At 46.8% G+C, this 21,125-nt stretch overlaps 1 protein-coding gene and 2 long non-coding RNA genes across 3 annotated transcripts; all 3 read left to right on the forward strand.

Moving 5' to 3' along the window:
• Positions 1-323: 323 nt before the first annotated feature.
• Positions 324-2,082, forward strand: LOC127314078 (uncharacterized). Its single transcript, XR_011748564.1, has 2 exons — positions 324-919; positions 1,150-2,082. It is a non-coding gene; the product is annotated as an uncharacterized lncRNA (long non-coding RNA).
• Positions 2,083-4,096: 2,014 nt separating this feature from the next.
• Positions 4,097-9,372, forward strand: LOC139833154 (uncharacterized). Its single transcript, XR_011748330.1, has 3 exons — positions 4,097-4,167; positions 5,655-5,754; positions 8,749-9,372. It is a non-coding gene; the product is annotated as an uncharacterized lncRNA (long non-coding RNA).
• A 199-nt stretch (positions 9,373-9,571) lies between these two features.
• LOC127314079 (uncharacterized) lies at positions 9,572-16,441 on the forward strand. The gene is made up of 16 exons (XM_071823339.1): positions 9,572-10,105; positions 10,199-10,346; positions 10,441-10,512; positions 10,707-10,914; positions 11,193-11,351; positions 11,447-11,560; positions 11,652-11,915; positions 12,051-12,106; positions 12,188-12,222; positions 12,325-12,384; positions 12,456-12,550; positions 13,622-13,685; positions 15,317-15,391; positions 15,736-15,872; positions 15,981-16,091; positions 16,168-16,441. Exons 1-4 carry the CDS (start codon positions 9,926-9,928, stop codon positions 10,874-10,876), a joined length of 570 nt encoding a protein of 189 aa, XP_071679440.1. The 5' UTR covers positions 9,572-9,925; the 3' UTR covers positions 10,877-10,914; positions 11,193-11,351; positions 11,447-11,560; positions 11,652-11,915; positions 12,051-12,106; positions 12,188-12,222; positions 12,325-12,384; positions 12,456-12,550; positions 13,622-13,685; positions 15,317-15,391; positions 15,736-15,872; positions 15,981-16,091; positions 16,168-16,441.
• Positions 16,442-21,125: the final 4,684 nt, after the last annotated feature.

The following is a 21,125-nucleotide window of genomic DNA, read 5'->3' on the forward strand; positions in this document are numbered from 1 at the left end:
TTTTCATGTGGTTAGTTAGGAATTAACGTTAATTAATCGTCGTCCGATGCACCTCACACCTGAAGAACAATAATCCTACACCTACGCTTACGGACTAGAATTACGGACGGACGTGGCCAGCTGCAGTTGGTTTAATCGTCTGGGTTGTTCCGAAAAATGCTCGCCATGATCCGTCGCTTGCTTGCCACATCAGTCCGTAGGTGCGATCCGTAAGAAAACTGCCCGTACGTGTAGCATTACTCACCTACGGACAAGTGCTTACGGACTAGAATTACGGACGGACGTGGCCAGCTGCAGTTGGTTTAATCGTCTGGGTTGTTCCGAAAAATGCTCGCCATGATCGCTGCTCTCCTCACGACACAAGACGCTCCGCCGGCCACCCAACTCCCCTCTCACGCACCTCCCCCGCCCACCCATGCCGCAGCCGCTCGCCGGCGAAGCTCCGGCGACGTCTCCCCGCTCGGTTCCTCGGCCTACGCGGCCGTCCCGCGCCCCAATCGCGCCGCCACGCAAACCCAAGCTGCCCCCTTTACGGCGGCCGGCGCGACCGCGACCCTCCACGACGGCGGCCGGTGCAGGAAGTCGGGGACGCGCCGAGGAAGTACCGCTGCACGCCTCCCCGAGCCTGCATCAAACCCTAGTCCCGGGACTACAGGCCGGCCTAGAGGACGACGACGCGCGGCTCGCGCGGTGCAGCTGGCCCTCGACGTCGATTCAGCGGCCATGGGGGCCGTTGCTCATCCACGGGAACCTCCAAGTCCGCGGCCGCGCGTGATCTCCGGCACCCCGCTCGCCGGCGTCCTCGGCGGGTCACCCGACGCCATCGGCGTGGCCGTGAGCGCCGGATGAAGCGCGTTCACGACCTGCAGGAGCTCGCCGCCAAAGCCCCACATCCAGGAACACCTCTCGCCACCCAAAGGCCGATTATTTTCCCCTGTCCTAACTTCTCGCTAGAATCGACACCAGGCTCGCCACCCAATCTTGTATGAGGGCGTATTTGCTGAGCTGCTGCTGCAGGATACATTGCTCTAGATGTCTCTAGATTTTCATACTAGTGCTGTGTGTTTCGAATTTCCCTTGGATATACATCCGAAGGTATTTTTGCACCTACAGGAAATTGACCTGGTTCTGCCTGGTTTTTCGTTGCAGGTTCCCTGGCAGGAGTGCAAACCAGCCCGCGAGTTCACCGCGGGGGCGGCCTGGGATGACAGCGGTTGGCCTTCTTCTAGATCCCATATCGCCGCCGCAACCCGCAACAACCCCCACCATCTCCATCTAGATCCCATATCGCCGCCGCAACAACCCCCACCATCTCGTCTCGCCGCCGCCGCCGCAAGGAAAAGATGATCCACGTGCGCATCTCCTGCCATGCCGACCTCCAAGCCCTGCAGGCCCGCTCCGATGGGCTCATGTTTCTAAAGTTCGTCTCTCTGGAGTCCTTGAGCATAGCAAGCGACTCGTATGCACTCCTCCTCCGCAACCTGATTGAGCGGAGGTACTGGCTATGCCCCCAGATCGATCTCCTCTCGCTGGTGGCAGGCGTGGCGGTGGAGCTCGACAAGATCAAGCATGATCTGTTTCCCCTCGTTGAGGCCAAGCTGGGAGACGACGGCTTCCCGGAAGCCCTCCTACTCCTCAAGAACTCAGCACTTGTGCTCGTACGTCTGGCGGAGGACGCTCAGGAAATAGTCAAAAAATGTGTCGGATTAGGCAAAGTTCAAGTGGTGGGCGCATTGTTAGACAAAGTTCAAGTGGTGGGCTCAGTGTTAGAGTTTAACGTCGATGAGGTACTGAATGGTACTCGCAAGTTTGCCTGGTTTCACTCACGTGTCCCGCCCGTGCTCAATGAGATCGACCTTGTGTTGTCGACCCCGGTTTATTTCCCTGATTCTGAGTAGACTATCAGCTGTTTCTTGCCAGCTCGTGACTGTTGTGATGAATATTTTTTAGGGGCGTGGCAAACAGCTTACAACTGTAGGGGTAGTTTGCACAGCTCAAAATGTTGCGATGTATACTTCTTGGAGTGGCAACACCCTTTATGTTTGTTGGATGATGTTAATGGATTTTAAATGTTTTGTATTATGGTGCTGTTTTCTCATTCTGTGCTAGGGTACAACTGCAATTACTTTCAGTTAGGATGATTCTTTGGAACGGCAGCTCCACAACCATTCTGTGGAATGGCAGCTCCACAAATATTACGGAAAAATTTATTACGGAAACACGGTTTTACTGTACAGTCACATGGAGGTATCTAATTTATTTTCTCATCTATCATTTGTATCAAAACTAGGCTGTATGACCATCAGTTATGGCCATTCATGTTCTAGATCTCTTGTTTCGGATGCAGATGATAGTTTAAACTCTTAGTTGGTATTGTTGCAGTTGGACCCGAGGTTTGAAGGCTTGGGCTACATCTGAAGGGGTCTAGATAAAAAAGTTTTCAGCCATAACAAGTATTGGAGCTACTGCCTTTTAGCAAGGTGATGCTTCATAGCACGTATTGGCCTTTTAATTCTGAATTATGCAGCGGCGTTCTTAAGCAGGCTTTTGTATGCTGCAACTTGCTTGACATCTGTCCAACTGCTTGCTACAATCTCTTGATATGCTGAAATCGAGATATATGTCCTGGTATCTATCTGCAAGACTAATGGGCATTCTCTGCAGATTTGGTGTTGATTAATTTCTTATATGTGCACCAGATTTGGATGGTGATATTTTTAACAGAGATAGCTGTCTGGTAAAGAGGCAAATATGTACCTTATTAGAGGTGAAAAAAAAATCTCCTGAATTTGCTTATCATTTTACAGCTATTTCCTTTGTACTGTTTTGCTTACAACCCACTTCCTGATTTTATTGTTTTAAAATGGAGCATTTAACAGTGCCGGTTAGCTTTCTATTTCATGCACCTTCTTATTTAATCACTCCCTCTAATATATGAATAGGCAGGGTAGAAAATGCTACTTGCTATGAGTCTATGACTGTACAAACAATCCTTCCCAGTGCCATTCTGCCACATTGTTTGAATGAGATAAGTCACCTTATATATGACTTACCTAATTAAATATATTTGCACAATATTTAAGTGAACTGACAATGTATGATGGAATTATTGTTGCTTCGTTTGAATTGTTTTGTTGTTTGTTCATACAAGAAATAGTGTAAGAGTTGGTGGTGGCCAGATGCTCAGATGGCCCCCTAATTGCTATATATTGTAGGCTCTGCTTGCAAAATTTGTTTGGATGTCTTATAATGGGTTTCTTTTCTTACAAGTATAATTTGACCTTCATGCTTGTGATTCTCGGTAAGACTTTGTTTAGATGTAGTCAGTCCGGTTCCAGATGGAATTCTGTCATCTCTACTCCTATTAAGATGAAACTGGAATCGTCCACAACCCTTCAGCCCGCCTCTCCGTCCCACGTCCCTCGACTCCCAGACCTGCTGCCCTCGCCCGAAGCGCATCCTCTCCGTCTCCTCTCCTGCCTCCTCGGTCCTCGCCCCCGTTTGCCCTCGCCGCCGCTGCGGACGCGAGGAGCACGGACGCCCCAGTGCCCGCCTCCGACTCCCTACCCACGAACCCACACCCGCTCCCTTCGACGATGACGAGCGACCTGGCCGCTGCCGCCGTCGGTTAGCACCTCCAGCGTCGCCGCCGCTGAGGGCACCAGACGCGGACGGGAACGTGGACACGGGGAACGACACCCTTCTCTCTGCTATCGTCTCCTCCTGTGTCGGCGAGCCTTCCTCTCCGCTGCTACGGTGGCGTGTACTCCGGCATGATCCCGCCCTACTCGACGGCAGCAACACGGTACAGATTGGCACGCATAAGCGCTGAATTGTGTAGCTTCAAGGTTTTGTGTCAGTTACATATTTTTGTGTCTGGCATTTGAATCTTAATTTCTGACTACGATAGCAGTTTAGAACATTTTTTGCTCTAAGTGAAACCTGACAATATTTACGCCCTGAATTGCTATCAAACCTTTGCAAACAATTATAACCCAGAAGGTCAAATAACCACAACAAATAGTAGAGGCTGAAGAACAAACTGAGTCATGCCCTTTATCAAGTTTTTTTCTTCTTTTCTTTGAACTGTTCTACTGCGAGTTCACCGCGGGGGCGGCCTGGGATGACAGCGGTTGGCCTTCTTCTTCTTCGACTCCGTGGGATTTGGTAATTAATTTCTGGTTCCTCTTCTTTGTTCTCTAGGTTCTCCATGATAGCACGACCATCTAGCTCGGCCTATGTGCGATTCAGAGGTTGTGGGCAATACCCTGTTCATATATTTGGTGAAGAACACTATGGCTGAATGAATGCTCCGGTTAGTCTCTCTTTGCATCGCGTGATGGTTTCTTATGTGTGGTAAGTCGGGATCACATCCTTCGAGCAGCATGTCATGTTGGCGCCGGATTCGGGTTTGTCATGTTTGCATTGCCTGCTGTTATTCATCGTGGTAGTTCAATATCACATGAATGAGCAGCCTATCTTTTCTGCGCCTCAAGTGATTTTTGTCCTGAAGTGTTTTTGCATAGTATAATCTTGAAGCCCTTTTCTGCTTGTTGATGGCAATTGATTTCACAACTCACATCCAAAACAGCAACAAAAACCAAGCGAAACATGGCAGCAATTCAAAATCTTGTTCCTTTTTGAGTTACTGCAGCTGGTGAATCGCTTATATTTACCATGATGGCTTAAGAACCTAGTTCTTGATCATATTTTTAGTGTTTGCAACTTTTTATATGTATATTTGATCATAAATTTGATTTCTATTTACTTTCTGGGTTGCTTTAATCCTAGATCACTTATATGCTATCTCATGGTGTTTGTTGAGTAATTGGACTTGTGATCAGTGTCTGTGGTGTGGATACATCGTCGTTTCTTTTTCTAACATGTGAGGTGCAGAAGTGTATGCGGTCATGTAATCGAGCTGCTGCTTTTTGGAGCAGATCTGGACTACTGTTTAATGAAGTAGTTAAATATTTTGCGAGTCAAGACAATGCATTCACTTTAAAAGGATGGATCAATTCTGTTTTTGCATGTTTGAAATGCCTGTGATATTGCTGCTTATCTTGAAAGACTGATATCTGCAACTAAGTTGCTTGTGACTTGGAGACGGTTTGCAGCTCTAGTAACTTCTTGTGTTAATAAGAAACAAGTTCACATTCTTAGATCTAGGTTTATAACATCCTTTAGTTTTTATTGAACTTGCTGTTTGGTCGACTTGATGAATGTGAAGCTTAGACCTGACGAGAATCTGGAGCTCTTTGGAGCTGATCTGGACCACTACTTGAACAAAGCAGTTTAATTTTTGTGAGTCAGCACAAATGCTGCCACCTTATAAGGATAAACTGATTATGTTGTCGCCTTTTTGAAATGCTTGTGCTGCTGCTACTACTTAACATTATCTCGACAAAGATGAATCAGTTCTGCTGTTTTTGTGGATTGTCTGTCTTATATATCAGTAGAGCTACTGGCAAATAAGAGCTGCACATATTTGCTTAGGCAGTAGACGCATAATAATAGTTGTGCTCAATTGTTTGCAAAAGGAGTCTCATACTTTTTCAAGTTTGAATTGAATGTTTATTAGCTTTAGTAATTCCTTCTTTAGTAAGAATTGTAGTTCCTGACCACTTCCTTTATCTTTGTGTTTTCGAATGAAGGGAATAATTGGATGTGGAGCTGGCTTGGAGGTAGTCATGGCCGCCGGATCCGGCCAGCTGGCAGTGGCGGCCTTCTTCTTCTTCGACTCGGTGGGTTTAGGTGAGTGTCAAGTTCCTCTCTTGTCTCTTCTTATTTAGGACTCTGGTGTCGTGGTTGGTTGTCTTGGCGATGTCTTTGATTTAGTATTATGTGGTGATCTCCCAATTGACACTATTGTGTAGTTAGGAAATTTGATTAGATGGCATTTCTAGATTCGGCTGGCTTACTGGGTGGTTTTTGTTATCTAGCTGTAGCTACAGAACATGGTAAGGACATACGCTTGTATTTGCTTTTTCAACTACCTGGCAGTTATGTACTACTTAATATCATTTGGCTTCTTATATGCCAAGCGCATGCATTCTGGTAATTGGACTGTATGTTTGTAGTGTTGAGTGGCATATCATGCATCGGGCTTGGCTGCCTGAGTGCCCATTTTATGGTGCATAGTATGTAGGAAATGCTCTAATGTGTTTGGAATGTTTAGTGGTTAGCATTACTAGATTGGCATAAATTGGCTGCTTGTTGCCACACGCCTTGTGTAGCATTTTGTACAGATATTGTAACATCCAGCAAAGCTTGGCATTTGTTTTTGTACTAGTCGAAAGCAGAAGCTGTGTAATCGTAAAATTTTGAGCAAAAGGACCTTGGACCGTTTCCTCCTCGTCTACAGTAGCTAGGAGGCGTTTTGTGAACAACCTCGTGCTCTCCACCTCGCTGGCGCCAAATCGGTGGCTGCCCCGCCGGCCGCTCCGGCAGCGGGAGGACGGGGAACCCCGATTCGCACCGTGTACATAGTGTAGGTGAGCGTTGGGTACCCAGCCGGCGGCGTCGAGGCGGTGGTGGCGTGGCCGGAGTGTGTTTTGCAGGTGGTAGATCCCCACGTCGATGGCGGAGCTCTCTAGAGTCCCGGCGTCGGTCTGCTACCCCTGTCGAGCTGGCGGTTCTTCGGAGGTGCCGGAGTCGACTTCCCCGATCTGGGTTCCGTGGCTGCGGGACGGCGGATCTGGCGCCTTTTGAAGAACTCGTGGATGAAGCTGGTGTGGTTCGGCTCGACGACGACGACGGCGTCCTCCGGTGTAGGCCTTGCGGGGCCGGCGATTGGTGACTTCCCGTGCGTTCGGGGAATGCACTCGATCCAAGGCGATGAGGAGAGCAGGAGCGGCGGCGCGCCACCGACGGCGCCATGGGCGACGATGTCGTTGACTTACAGAAGGGCTTGTGCTGTAATTTCTTGTTTCTGTGTGGACCTTTCTGCAATTGTGCCGGATTAATATCAGTTTCTTCACTCGCAAAAAAAAAAAAGTGGTTTTGTAGCAAGCAGGCGGGCAGGCAGTGGCCTCGTGTTTGAAATGTACACGTACGGTTAAGTGTTGTGGAGTGGGTGTACTTGGAAAGAACACCATCGCCGGCTGGCTGGCTGCTTTGGCCTGCTGTGCTCCGGCGGTGCGGCTGGTGGCGTCCGTGTATGATGCTACTGATTCGATCAGTTGTTGGTGTGAAGGAGTTTTTGTTGCATTATTTTGAATTATTATACTGATGAGTCTGAGTCGATTTTAGATATAGAAAATGTATGTGTTTTTGTGCTCATGTTGTACGGAGTAGATTCATTTGGAACAGGAAGTGGATGCCGAACAGGAGCGTTTTTCGATTTCTAGATGGAAGGAGAGAGCGACGCGTCGGTTTAGGAGCGAATGAAGTCCAATCAGTAATGACCGAGACTGCAAAACACGAGAACGCGCTGCTAGCGCGGTGGTAGCGAAAGGCAGTGGCCTAACTACCCGTCCTGGGTTCGATCCCTACTGGGACGAATTTTGGATGTCTCACCAGGAACACTGTTTCACAATAAAATCCCCTCCACACATATGTGCCACAACTACTAGCTCCTAGGGACACCCAAATTATGTGTGCTGTGTGTATAGTTCTAGGGTCTAACTTGTGCACTAGTGGTGTGCGTGTGTGTGGTGTGAGTGTGGTGTTGAGTTAGTGCATAAGTTCAGATACTACAGCTGTAACACAGATCGAGGGGTCTCAAAAAAAAAAAAAAGAGACTGCAAAACACGAGGAGGTCAAAATAGGCCGCCGAATTAATCACGGGATGGATGGATGAAGACCGACCGTATCGGTAAAACGTGGTGTGTATCGGTTTAGGGCTTCTTTCCCTTGCGCACGCGTTTCCGTCATCGTGAACCCGGGGGCGCAACAAAACAGGGCGCCTAATTCATCCAAGATCCACCATCTCCGTCTCGCCGCCGCCGCATCTCCGTCTCGCCGCCGCCAAAAGGGAAAGATGGTCTGCGTACGCATCTTCTGCCATGCCGACCTCCAAGCCCTGCGGAACCGCTCCGATCAGCTCCTGTCTGTAGAGCTCGTCTCTCTGGATTCCGTGAGCATAGCGAGCGACTCGTGTAAACTCCTCCTCAACCTGATTGAGGGGAGGGACTATCCCAACAAGGTCAAGCTGACTGAGCGGAGGTACTGGAACTGCCGCCAGATGGTTCTCCTCTCGCTGATAGCAGGCGTGGCGCTGGAGCTCCACAAGATCAAGCATGATCTGTATCCCCTCGTTTCTCGGGAGGCCAACCTGGAAGGGGGCTTCGTGGAACAACTCCTACTCCTCAAGAACTCAGCACTTACGCTCCTACGTCTGGCCAAGGACGCTAAGCTTGATCAGGAGGTTGTGATCGATGGGCTCTTAGGCAAAGTTAAAAAGTTTGGCAAAGTGGTAGAGGATACCGCTGATCTGGTATTGAAAGGTACTCACAACATTGCCTGGCTTCAGAAACGTCTCCCGTCGGTTCTCGATCCGGTCGACCTTCTGTTGTTGACCCCCATTCAGTTCCCTGATCCTCATAAGTAGACTATCAGCTGTTTCTTGCCAGCTCTGGGTATTTTTTAGGGGGCCTGGCAAACAGCTTAAAACTGTAGAGGTAGTTTCCACAGCTCCCAAATGTTGCGATGTTTACTTCTTGGAGTGGCAACACCCTTTATGTTTGGATGATGTTAATGGATTTTAAATAATTTGTATTATGGTGCTGTTTTCTCATTCTGTGCTAGGGTACAATTTGCAATTACTTTCAGTTAGGATGATTCTGTGGAACGTCAGCTCCACAGATATTACGGAAAAATTTGTTACGGAAACACAGTTTTACTGTACAGTCACATGGAGGTATTCTCTCTTTTGGGGAAATTAACTCTTAACAAAGATGCAGAGTTCCCTCAACTTTCACCCCAGCTGCGTCATTGAAATTAATTTCGGCCGCCGGATCCTCCCATGGATGGCCACGACAGTATCTTGCTACTGTGTTGTGCCGAGTATATAACCGACCCCTCGTCTCCGTTAAAAAAAAAATTATGGAGACGAGGGGGTCGGTTATCATTTTAAGTTACATTATTGTTTCCTAAAGTGCCCACATTTCTACTAAAAAATGCTTCCGCAAATATTTCCTAATTTCTCAGCTTAGCCAGATACTTCATAATCATTGTGCAATTATCTTTCATTACCTATAATAGTACCCCTATTTGTACAAAACTCACTTTTCTCCCTCTTCATAATGGAACACGAATAACCTGATACCTTGCAATCCCTACACTATGCTAATATTCCCGTCTCTATCTAATATTTCTATTCCATGTATCTAAAGAGTATAATCATGGGGGTGCTAGGGCCTTCACCGTTGCTCAGCGAATGTGGACCGTAGATAAGGATTTACGGTCGATCTCAGCCGTTCGATCGCTCTGTTTTGCCCGGTCCCGCCTGTCATCGACCTTGCGGCTGGACAATCCGGTGACTCTGCGGGCGCGGTGGCAGTGGCCGTTATTCCGACGGAGCCGCTCTGAGCAAAATCGTCTTTTCGCGTCTGGGGATATATAAGCTGCCTCCACCGCGCTGGAAAACCTAGCCGCCGGCCCCCAATCCCCGCACGCGCTCTCCTTGCCCAATCCCGCTCGCGCTCCTCCCCCAATCCTCTTCCTCCTCCCGCCGCCACTGCTCCTCCCCACCACGGCACCGCTGCCGTCGCCCCTCGCTGGCACGAGCTCTCGTGCGCCCCTCCCCCAATCCCCTTCACCCTCCGGCCGCCACTGCTCCTCCCCACCACGGCAAACTCCAGCAGCTGCTCGTCCCGGCGCCAGCGCGGTGTGCCGCCGCCTCGAGAAGCTCGTCTTCCATCGCCTCCCCAACACCATCCTTCATCTCCCGTGTTCTTGGTCGTTTTTCTTGGCTGGTGGCTGGATGCGTGGGAGGAAGGACGACGGGAGGAGGAGGCTTATTCGCGCACAGCCTCAACAGGAGGAGGAGGAGGAGGAGGAGGAGGAGGAGGAGAGGGGGCGGCGCTGGGTGGAGGAGGGGCTTGGGGCACCGCTGGCCTGGAGGAGGAGCTGCAGCCATGGGAGCCTCGATCGTCCTGTCAAGGTGCCCAGCCCAGCCGAAACCCCTCTCCCTCCCCCTCCCCTCTCGCTATGGATTGATTATGAAATACCTCTTGTGTTGTTCATTGATCTGCAGGTTTACTGGTTTTTAGTTACCTTGCTTGCTGATCTTGCGCTTCGGCATGGAGCAAATCAACTACTGGTTTTTGGTTTACCTGGTCAGGTTTACTTGTGTTGTGGCGGCAGGGAAGCGCGCCCCCGGCCAGCCAGCCGGGAACAGACAGGTGACTGCGTGGATGCATATGACACCGGGTTGGGACTTCTCTTAATTCGTTTTTAGCTCTTCTCCTCCGCTTGTGATCTCTATCATTTGTACAGGTGATAGCATGGAGAGGATAGTCCGTTCGTGCCCAACATCGAGGCACGGTGCTTCTGGCTGCACCTCCTTGAGTGAGCTCCTCCTTCCTATTCTTTGCCCCTAATTTAATTTCTGTTCTGCAGATATGATTTGGATATATAGTTGTGCTATTGATTATAATCCACTGCCAGTAAGCCGTGTTGTTGAATCTTTCATTGATCCAATTATGTAGCCTTCCAAGCAAGATTTAATGAGGCTGCACATTTTCAATGTCAGGTATTTCCAGCAAATCTGCACTATATGTTATATCTGTGGCACAGCATCGTCGACAGCATGGCAGCGGCGCTCTTCTGGCCTGTTTACAAAGCTTTGGTACATGGCATGGTACCACAGCGGACTGTACTTCACAATATACATTTCTGGAATAAGGCGTTGCAATATGAGACAGTCAATTAAGATCCGATGATGACCCTGAAAATGCAGAGTTTATCAAGGTTACTCTGATTCTTCTTGACATAATATTTCTGGACAATTTTAGTTTGTTGTGTATGAAGTACCTGTTTTCAGTATTCTTTTCCTCACTTCCCTGTGTTGCTGTAAGCTGCCTTCATATTTTGCATGACTGTTGATGCCTTAATTATATTGATGAGTTTATATTTGAGGATATCCATTATGCTTATATTGAGTCTAAGAATTGTTTTGTGGTGAAATCTAGCTTTGAGCTTGCTTCTGTTATTCTTTCCCTTTCTCTAATTTAATTTTTGTTTCACAGTTAACTTGGGTGCCGAGGAGATTTTACGTTCATTGCTACTGAGCATGCTAATGTCCATTGCTACTGAGCATGCTAATGTCCACTTGCCATGGAAGTGAGGTAGTGCTCACAATGTGTTTGCCACTGAGCATGCTACTGAGCAGGGACAAACGTTGCAAGGTGATGTGCTGCCTTGATGCCCTTCTCTTCATGTTCTTGGCAATGCCCACTTTTTTCAATGTGTAATTTGGTGCCTATTCGGTTCTTCTGTACAGGTTGTGATTAATATGCCTGAGCAGCAGATGGAGAAGCTGCTGGAGATGCTGCTGTGTGCACCAGCTACTAGAGATGTTGCTGTGTGGATCTGTTGTCAGAAATGGAGAAGCAAGGTGAGGTGATTTCATCCACTGATTTCTTCCTCTGTTAATGCCATCATGGTTTTCTCATACTTTATATAATTCATTCAAAGAATATTTTCAGATATTTTTTGAATTGAGGAGACAACCCATGGTTTGCTAGGTGTCGCTTGTGCTGCTTATAGGTGCCTCGACGGCGGCGTCTGCTCGACCTGCAGCCTGCAGGTTGGTCCTCCTCGGCCACCAAGTCGTGCTCGCCTCTCCTCGGAGCAGCTCGCTGGTCGCCGCCCCATCTTGCCGCTGGCGAGTACGTGGTTGCATGTTGAAGGTCCTCCGGCCGCCATCCTCTTGCAGCGAACCTCCAACCGGTCCTCCACATCTAAGCAAGGTGTTGTGCTGATCTCTCCTATGTCTCTTCTTTTTTGTGTATGCTTATGAAAATAGTAGGCTATTAGCTTTAATTTGGTCTTTTGTGAACGAATAATAGATTTGCTGTGAAATCTGATATAATTTGTTGGTTCAGATGTGTCATGGAAGAAGATGAAGTTATAGAGAAGATTAGGCCTTGATGTTCTACAGGTAATTGTTACAGCCTTTCCAGATCTGAACCGTGGTGCAAGCTAGGGGTTGTTAACTTTGTGTGGTTGTGTTATATGGCAGCAAGGTGGTGTATTGGATTCAGTGGTGTGAGATATGTGCGTGCTGCCACCTTTGCTTAATACTTTTTTCATCAACCGTATTGCAAGCTAGGGATTGTTGATTTTGTGTGGTTGCGTTGTTGTTCTGTTTCTCGGCAGGGTTCTGCTGCTCACCAATCAGTAGAATTTGTTGTTGATTTTCCAGGAGACACTGAGAAGGTTGGTTTGTCTTACAGTTCCTTGCTTTATTTCTGAAAACCTTATAACATCTCACTGCTCCTCCTTTATAGGTCGTAGGGGACTGGGTGGCGGTGCTCCAAGCCAGCAGGGGGCTGGGTGGCAGTGTTCCACATAAGTAGAACACTACTTAATTTGCCTTTACAAAGTGAGTACCGGTGACTGTCCCATCAACCCGTGGGGTTATCTTTTGGTACTGACATCGTCTAGGTCTTTGGCTGCTCAGTGTCTCATTGTAAATACTATTGTTGAAACCATCTACCTGCCTTTTGGAGTCGTAAGTGAGACTCATTGGGAGATTGAAATCATGTTTCCCTAGCCACTTTAGATCAGTAGACTGATATAATGTTACATATTTAGTAAACTTGCATGTGTGTAACCATGTAAGTATTACGTGCTATTGAAATCATGTTTCCCTAGCCATTACTTAGATCTTCCGGTTGCTTAAGACTTATTTATGAGTTTATGATTTCTGATTTCCTACGATCTGGAAAATGCGCTTTCGAATCTATATACTTGGGATCAAATTCATATGGATATAAATATCTTTTAAGTGATCTATAAAAATGGTGACAACCACGGGCAAAAAATTCAAAGAAGCAACAAGCGCCGCGCGGCGAGCCGCGCCGTGCAGAGATGGTGAATTCATTACTATATATTTAGTTGGTGACTAAATATTCTAAACTGCTTCTCATATTTGGGCTCTGCCTTTAAAAGTTTAGATAGTTTGGTTATGCTTCTCTTGGTCAGAAATAGATCAGTTCTCTCTTTTCCAGAATACAAATAAAAACCATGTCCATTGAGGGAGGAGGCCTTTACAAAACAATAGACTATTACGGTTGCTTTATGGGCTCTGTAATATAGTATACCTTATCCCATTTGAGATGTTGGTATTTTGAAAGTATCTACCTGTTCAAAAAAAATAGCATTTATGGCAAACTCGATATTATCACGCTAAAAATTCAAAAGTGTTTCTTGATACTTCCCCTCTGTTATCTTGATACTTCCAATCTTCAGACTGTATCAGTGTGTTACCAAATACGAGTACATTATTGGGGTAAAATAGAGGGATATGTACTTCCATTTTTCATATTGATAACTGATTGAAACACTTTTGGTTCATGCGAGTGCTGCCATGTTTTGTCAATTATTATTTCAGTGCTTACATTACTATTGTACTTGCTCCATTCTTGATTATGACCATCTATTTTACATTCAGTTCTCGGAACTTAAGTATGGGTGACGGCCTGCTTTTCGACATAGAAGAATACCATAAGGAAATGGTAAGCCACCTTTTCTTTAAAATATTCTCCTTTAAGAAAGAAGCAAATTTTCTACGATCATTTGCTTTGGAGGAGCCATTTTCACTATACTGATGGCACTTCTCATATAGATTCCTCTTTCGATTCTTTTTTAAGAGTACATCAGTCCAAGACGACAATTGTTACAAAGTTCAGCTTTAAGTGGTTTCTAAATTCCTTTCAATTTCTGTTGGATAAAATACCATGTACATGGTGCAACATAATATATCATTATATGCAGCAAAATTGTATGCTTTCCTGACTGTTTTTTCTTTCATACCAAATTGCATGACTAATCTAAAACATGATCGGTTATATATATTTTCTGCACATCAGATTGATTCTATACCAAATGGCTACTACACGTTTGAGTGCTTTTTACCTCATCACATAGTACTACTATTAATTACAAATAGTGAGATTGGCCATGCTCAAGGTTCAATGACTTGATGCAGGTAATTAACTTTTGAGAGCATGTTATCCTATGTTTAAATTTCTTTGAAAGTTGTGCTTCCGCAAGCCCAGGTGTCTTTTCTTGGCATCCTTCTCTCTGTGTTCCTCTCCGATGGATTCATATTATGCTTTATGTGATTTATAGTTGTTTTTTGGCTCCTGGCAGTGTGAGTTATACTAATGACACACTTCATTTATCATGCTAATGGACCTATTGGCTTATTACTCCTGATATTGTTGTCCTAACCTTATCTACGATATCTGGTGCATTTCTTTTAGGACAGCTATTTACATCTATGCAAGGATACATCTCTGAGCACCCAGCTTCTTCTATACCTGTCATTTCTGTTAGGACAGCTCTGTTAGGATACATCTGTTAGGATACCTGTCATTTTTATTGTCAGAGAGACCTGCGTGAATAAGTTCATTAGGCATATGTAGGCATTAATATATGTGCCAAGGCCAACATATGAAATAAGAAACTGAACATTAGACAACCTCAATGAGTGCATTTGCAATTTCATGGAGTTAGGGACTGAATCTGGACACTTTGTTTGAGGGAAATGAGTTAAACTGAAATAATTCAGCTACGAACTGTTATTATCTTCCTTTTGTTTCCCATATTCTTTGCTGGCTTATTTCCCAACTAATTTTTTTAGAAACTACATCCCACTTCACTGTGCTCATATCGACAGCCTACCGGGAAAAGCATGTGATCTTTAATTTCATTTACATTATTTGAAAGGGGTGCTTTTAACAGCCCTACCTTGAGCTTGAAATCCTCCTATTTGTGTCTGCAGTCATGGTGAAGTTTTAGAGCTTATATACTTTATTTAATGTTTCTCTAATTATGCTCGTGCTTGCTTGCCATTTTTTATCTTACCATTCTAATCCATGTGTATGTTCTGTTGGATCATCACTATCACAATATGTCGTGTTCCTTTTTGCACTGCAGTTTGACTGTGCTATTAGATAATTCCATATGCTAGGATTTTGTCTAGAACACTATCTCTGGTTTTAAAAAAGAAAGTGTTGTGAAAAGCCGTTTTCTTGAGTGCTATTAGTTATAGCCATTGCTTGCAGATTTTCTATATTTTTCATTTGGTGAGTTCATGTAAAGATTTTCTCATAGTTTCTTGGTCCGAATTCACATGTTTCAGCTGTGCATACCTCGACTGCTCTTCCTTTGGGTCGCCTCTTCTCTGTATGTGTTTGGTCCAACATAGAACTAAGAGGTACACCCCTTATTTTTCATTGATGTACTGTTAGATGTCCTTTGAGGTTCTGTATCTCTTGGTACAGGTGTATGTATTGCCCTGTGCTGTCAATGCGCTTGGTAGTCGGTGAATCAACCACATGTAGTAATCCTTAAAGATAATCTAAGACATTTGTGAAATTATAGAAGACTGCTGCTTCCCTGTTAGTTTGTAGGGCGGTCGATTTACTTGAATTTGTGTTTCTCAAAATTTGCTTCTAAAAGAGTAATCTACAATATTCATTGTCAAAGAAAAAAAATGTCTACTCAGGTTGCTACTGTGTGAATACAAATTCTTAGTATACACATGTTTTTTTTTAACAGGACATGTCGGCTTTGTAGTTCTGTATAGCAACAATAGATGGTGCTATCTATTTTTCAGGTTTCTAATCAACTCGGTCTGCCTCAGAATTAAGCTAAAGCTAAATTTCTGGACATAATGCATCAGCCATAGCCCATAGGTAGCTATTTTTTTACACTAGGTTTGACATTTGGAGCTTGAATAAATACATGTGTTGCTTTTAGCATAGTTTTTTAAATTTAGTGTTTCCTCCCTATGCATATTTCAGCAGTGCGTACCTCGACTAAGAGCCGTCTACCCATGCTGGTGGAGGTGGTGGTCTAGCGAAGAAAGCTAGAAACTAAGTTACCCTGCGCCTGCAGAGATGCTACTCCTTAAGGTCCGACCAAACCATACCTATTGTTAAATGAGTACACATAGCTACCCTTGATTAATTCTGAACTTTTTTACTGCAGATCAGACTTATTTTGCCTATCCATCGTCTAATTCCATGATGGACTCAAAAACCTGTCCTCAGGTCTCTGTTGCCGAATGTCTCATTGTTGATGTATATTGAGACCAGCTACCTCTGCCTTTTAGAATCGGTGTTGGTTACACAAAACTCATCAGGTTATTGACGCGTGTTTCCAAACTGATCGAAACTTATGTATTTAGCACTATTTACATGTGATCAAAACTTATGTATTGAATGCGGTGTGAATTTCTATATTGCTTCCCATGTGTGCTTCAGCATTGGTTATTCGTTTGATCTTCCTGTTTAAGATTTTATTGTACGATGTTATGACTTGATTTCATAATATGCGAAAAATATGCCTTCAAATTTATAGACCTGTGATCAAATAAGTATGGATAAACTATCCTTTTAATAATCTGTATAAATTGTTGGAACCACGGGCAAAAAATTCAAAGAATCAACATGTGCTGCGCGGGGATGTTTTGATGTTTTGATTACCGATTTCAAAGAATCTTATTGTTGCTTAAGACTTTTATTGTATGATGTTTTGATTACCGATTTCATATGATTTGGAAAATACGCTTTTAGATATATATATACTTGTGATCAATTTCATATGAATAGAATTGTCCTTTAAATGATCTGTATAAATGGTTGTAACCACGGGCAAGAAATTCAAAGAAGAAACAAGCGCTGCGCGGCGAGCCGCTACTGCTCGAATCTAGTTAAAACATATACTCCCCAGGGGATTTCACCCAGGAAACAGCATCCACGTCATGGTAAAATCTGAGTCCATTCAATCTTATTCTTGGACGGCTGAGATTGTTTCTCGCTAGATTCTACTGGAATCAGCGTTTCTTGTTCCCAGCTTCTACCTCTAGAGCGGCTTCTATTTACCTGGCTTCTGCTTCTCCATTTTTCATATTGTTTTAACAAGAAGAATCCACTGCGCGCGTGGGACCGACCGACTGGGGGTGCGGTGCGCGCGCGGAGAGAGTCGAGCCAATCATGACGTCGCTGCTTATCATCGCTTGCGCACGCGTTTCGGTCATCGATCGTGGACCCGGAAAATTTCGATTGAGGCTCTGCTCAAATTCCGGGGCCGCAACAAAACACGAAGCGTAATTGATCCGACCATCCAAGCGATGCCTACCATCCAAGATCCAGCCGCCGCTCTGCTCCTCCTCTCGGAGCCTACCCTCCGGCCGCCCCTCTTCTCCGGGAACAGCCTGCCCTTCGATGTCTGGATCGAGCCGTCGCCCCTTCCCCGGCCGTCCCGCCTGTGCCCTCCTCGACTCGTATGGGTACGTGTTCCTGGCCGGGGACGACAAAGACGCCGCCGGATATGGGTTGCTGGGCCGGGCCGATAACCACACGACCGCGCAGACCTTCACCAAGGAAGCAGGAACTATCAGCGTGACCTTCGTTATCGCCGATCTCCTGGGCCTCTCCTACTTCTACGTGCGCTGCGTCGACCTCTCCGCCAGCCCCTTCCACAGCGAGCCCAAGATTGTCTGGTCGACCGGACACCTCGCCCTCCTCAGCTTGAACATCTCCCCTTACCCCTTGCCACACTACTTCATCTACAGGGCCGGCAGGCGTGGGCGCCAGCCCTCACTCGATCTGCTTCCCGAAGTCAGCTCCCACTTCGCTAGATGGAGCATCGACCCATACCTTGTCGGTGTCTTGCCTGACGGTGTCAATGGCGGCGCGGACTTCGTATTGGCCGCTTTCAGAAGGGAGTCGGGGAAGTACAAGCTCGACATCTTCAGATCTAAGCACCGTGGCTGGACCTCAGAGTAGTTTGTCCCGGATCTTCCATCCTGGTTGACGCGGAGCGTAGTTTTCCCCAGCAAGGTGATCGCCTTACGAGGTGGATCGCTGGGCTTCGTCGATCTCTGGAAGGGTATATTGGTCTGCGACGTGCTCGAGTCTCCTGTGTGTGTTCGTTTCGTCCCGCTGCCCAAGCTGCTGCCTAGTAACAGAAAACACTACTGCGAATGGTCGCCACGTCCCATTCGTGATGTCACCTGCACGGACGGTTTTACCATCAGGTTCGTCGAGCTGGAGGATGTATACACCACTAGCAAAACCTGCATTCCCGATATCTCAACCAAGGACCTGTACTTCGATTCCGAAGCGGTCAATCCAACCCAGGGGATTGTAGAAGAACTAGATGGCTGGAGGCTCGTTACATGGTTCAGGGAGATCTCATGGGACTACTGGCGCAAGGGCAGCGTCTGTCATGTAGACCAACTTCGAACTCTCTCCTTACCTCATAAAGATTATGGCGGTGCCGCAGAGTCGCCATTGAGAACCCTTGAAACATCTTGTCCTGCTTTGTGTGGTGACGACATTGTTTGCCTCTTGTCCAAAAAAAGTCCCCTGGATCATAATGCATGGATTCTTACTGTTGACATGATGAGCAAGACAGTGGGAGAGGGAGTGCCATACAATGCCAAGAGTTCAAGACATTATAATCCCACGTACATTCCATGTGAGCTGAACACATATTTCAAAATCTGCCGCAGATAGACCTCGGGTTGGTTTGCAAAATACTCGTTCCGGTGAATACTTTTCGCTTGGGTTGCCCTTGCAAAATTCAAATAACTACAGCACTTCCAAGGAGAAGCGGCAGCGATTGATGTGACCGCACACTAGTTGTGGCTTTGTGCGGACCTCTAAATCTACTAATGCTAGGGCAACCCACTTTTTGGTCCCTAAAAGTCGGCCGGACAGTGCCGGAGAGTGCGACCGTGCGCGTCCACCATCTACACCGACAACGAGGAGATCTTAGATAATGTATGCCTCCAACCTTTCTATTTCCTATGTTATATTTTCATGACGGTCCTATATGTTTGTAGCTCTGCGCTAGTTTCTATTTACTTAATTAATCAGAGTAGAAATTAGCAGATGATTATAGATATAGTTAGATGAATGATCCATTGGTGGATATCAGACACACGGAGATCGCTCCCCGCGCCCTCCCCCCTTCCCCGCGGCGGTCGGGCCGCACCCTCTCCCCGGCCACCCATCGGCCTCCACTCCCTCTCTTCCTTGCCATCGGCGTGCGCCACCGGGCCTTGCCTGGGCGGTGCCTGCGGCGGTGGGGATGTCTATACCCGCGGCTTTGTAGGTGGCGTGGAGAAGGGCGGCGGTGCTCTCCCGCGTGCAACGGTCCGCCGCCGCGGCATGGAACCCATGCGTGGGGTGGGAGAAGGAGCGGCGGCGTGGCCGTTGGCGGCGGGGCTTCGCAGGCGGGCGATGCTGGCAGGGCTTGCTCGGCCCAGATCTAGGCCCAGCTTGGGGCCCGAAGGAGCTAGGCGGGTAGACTTTGTTTGGCGCGCCGGCAACGCCCTCTGGAGGTCGAGAAGTCGCGACAGCGGTGGTTGGGTGGCAGCGGTGCTCTGGCCGTCCTGCTGCAGCTTGGCAGTGTGGTCTTCACGGGCCTGTTTGGGCCGGTCGGGCCAGTGTGGGCCTGGTTTGACCTCGCTGCCATGTCCGGTCGGCTACCGCGAAGGCGGTGGAGGTAGTTCCCTCCCGCGTGGCCGAGGTGCTGCTACCCCCGACCTGGCTATATCTCTTCTGTAGGTCTAGGCCCTGCTCCGGTGACCACATCGAGACGGTGAGGATGACTTCAAGACCATGGTGGCGTGTGCTGGTGGGCAGCAAGTTAGGTGGAGCACATCGAATCGTCCGGGTTTGTGGGTTTGGTGGGCGTGAGAAATCCTTGTCGGCTTGCCCGATACCGACGTGGTTACGCATGTGGGTGTCGCCTTACCTTCCTGAAGGGCGTCGGTTGTCCCTCCTCCCCAATCCCTTCCGCGTATCTGGGGAAACCCTAGCCTAGTCCGGGCAGCAGCGATGTCGTCGTCGCTTTCCTTGTTGAAGGTGTTGCTTGATATGTGGCGTTTCGGTGTGCTAGGAGTGTGGTGGAATTTTCTGGAGGGCGCATCGGTTGCGAGTCGTCTTCGTTCTTGTCGAGCTGCCAGGGCCGGCGTTGTTTTCTCTGTTCTTTCTCTTTTGTTCCTTCTGGGCTTGGTTGTGCTGCGGCTCCAGCGTGCTTGTTGTATCGGTTGGTTGCTATATTAATGTAGCGGGGTGAAAGCCCATTTCGAAGGATGGGTGACCCATTGGCATATTTTAAAAAACAATACTACAAGAGAGAAATGTAGACGAGTTGGTGGTAGCTGTCTCGTAGTTACAAAATTACTGATATTGGTCTAGAAGTTGAACGCCTACAAATTATTTTGATGAGTGTGCAAGGTCCAATAGAATTATTTTCTTTTTATAACAACCAATCCGTATGAGTTGTTCGATCAAGATTCAATGGCCGATGGATACACCAAGTGTAGGCCGCTTGTACTGATCCATCCAGTGGATAGGCATATGGATAAACAATTCAAAACTTATACCTAAGTTAAAGATGAAATGGTTCTTATAATTCTAAAAAGGAGTTACAAGTACCTGGCTTAATTGACGTGTTTCGTTTGAACCTCACCGAAAATGGCTCATTCTCTGTAAGTTTCCATGTACAATACTTTGATTTAACCTGATATTCCAGTCGATAATAATTCTAAAATTTAGAAGATAAAGATACCGCTTAAAACGAAGGTGTTTGTATGATATCTTCGTCGTGGAGTCATCCTCACTAAAGATAATCTTGCTAAACGCAACTGGCATGGAAGTAAAAAAAGTGTGTATTCTATCACCAAGACGAGACTATTAAACACTTGTTTTTTCAGTTTAAGTTTGCTATGTCTATATGGTGAGCTATCCAAATAGGGTCTACCTTATACTCACCATGTAGTCTTGTTAATATATTTGGCAATTGGCTCAATGGTGTGGCTGGTAGGTTTAACCGTTGATGTGGGCATTACCTTTCAGGTACCCGACATTAGTCTACCTCCCTTGGCCCAACTAGGGGCCCATGAAGATTGTCCAAGACCAAGGTAGGCC

Source organism: Lolium perenne, chromosome 7 (genome assembly GCF_019359855.2).
Source record: "Lolium perenne isolate Kyuss_39 chromosome 7, Kyuss_2.0, whole genome shotgun sequence".
Taxonomy (NCBI): domain Eukaryota; kingdom Viridiplantae; phylum Streptophyta; class Magnoliopsida; order Poales; family Poaceae; genus Lolium; species Lolium perenne.

Bases quoted from the DNA above. Each gene is read 5' to 3' on its own strand.
- LOC127314079 (XM_071823339.1), top strand. From the start codon at position 9,926: ATGCGTGGGAGGAAGGACGACGGGAGGAGGAGGCTTATTCGCGCACAG. The intron at 10,106-10,198 runs GTGCCCAGCCCA...ATTGATCTGCAG, and splicing joins GCCTCGATCGTCCTGTCAAG to GTTTACTGGTTTTTAGTTAC. The intron at 10,347-10,440 runs GTGACTGCGTGG...TCATTTGTACAG, and splicing joins AGCCAGCCGGGAACAGACAG to GTGATAGCATGGAGAGGATA.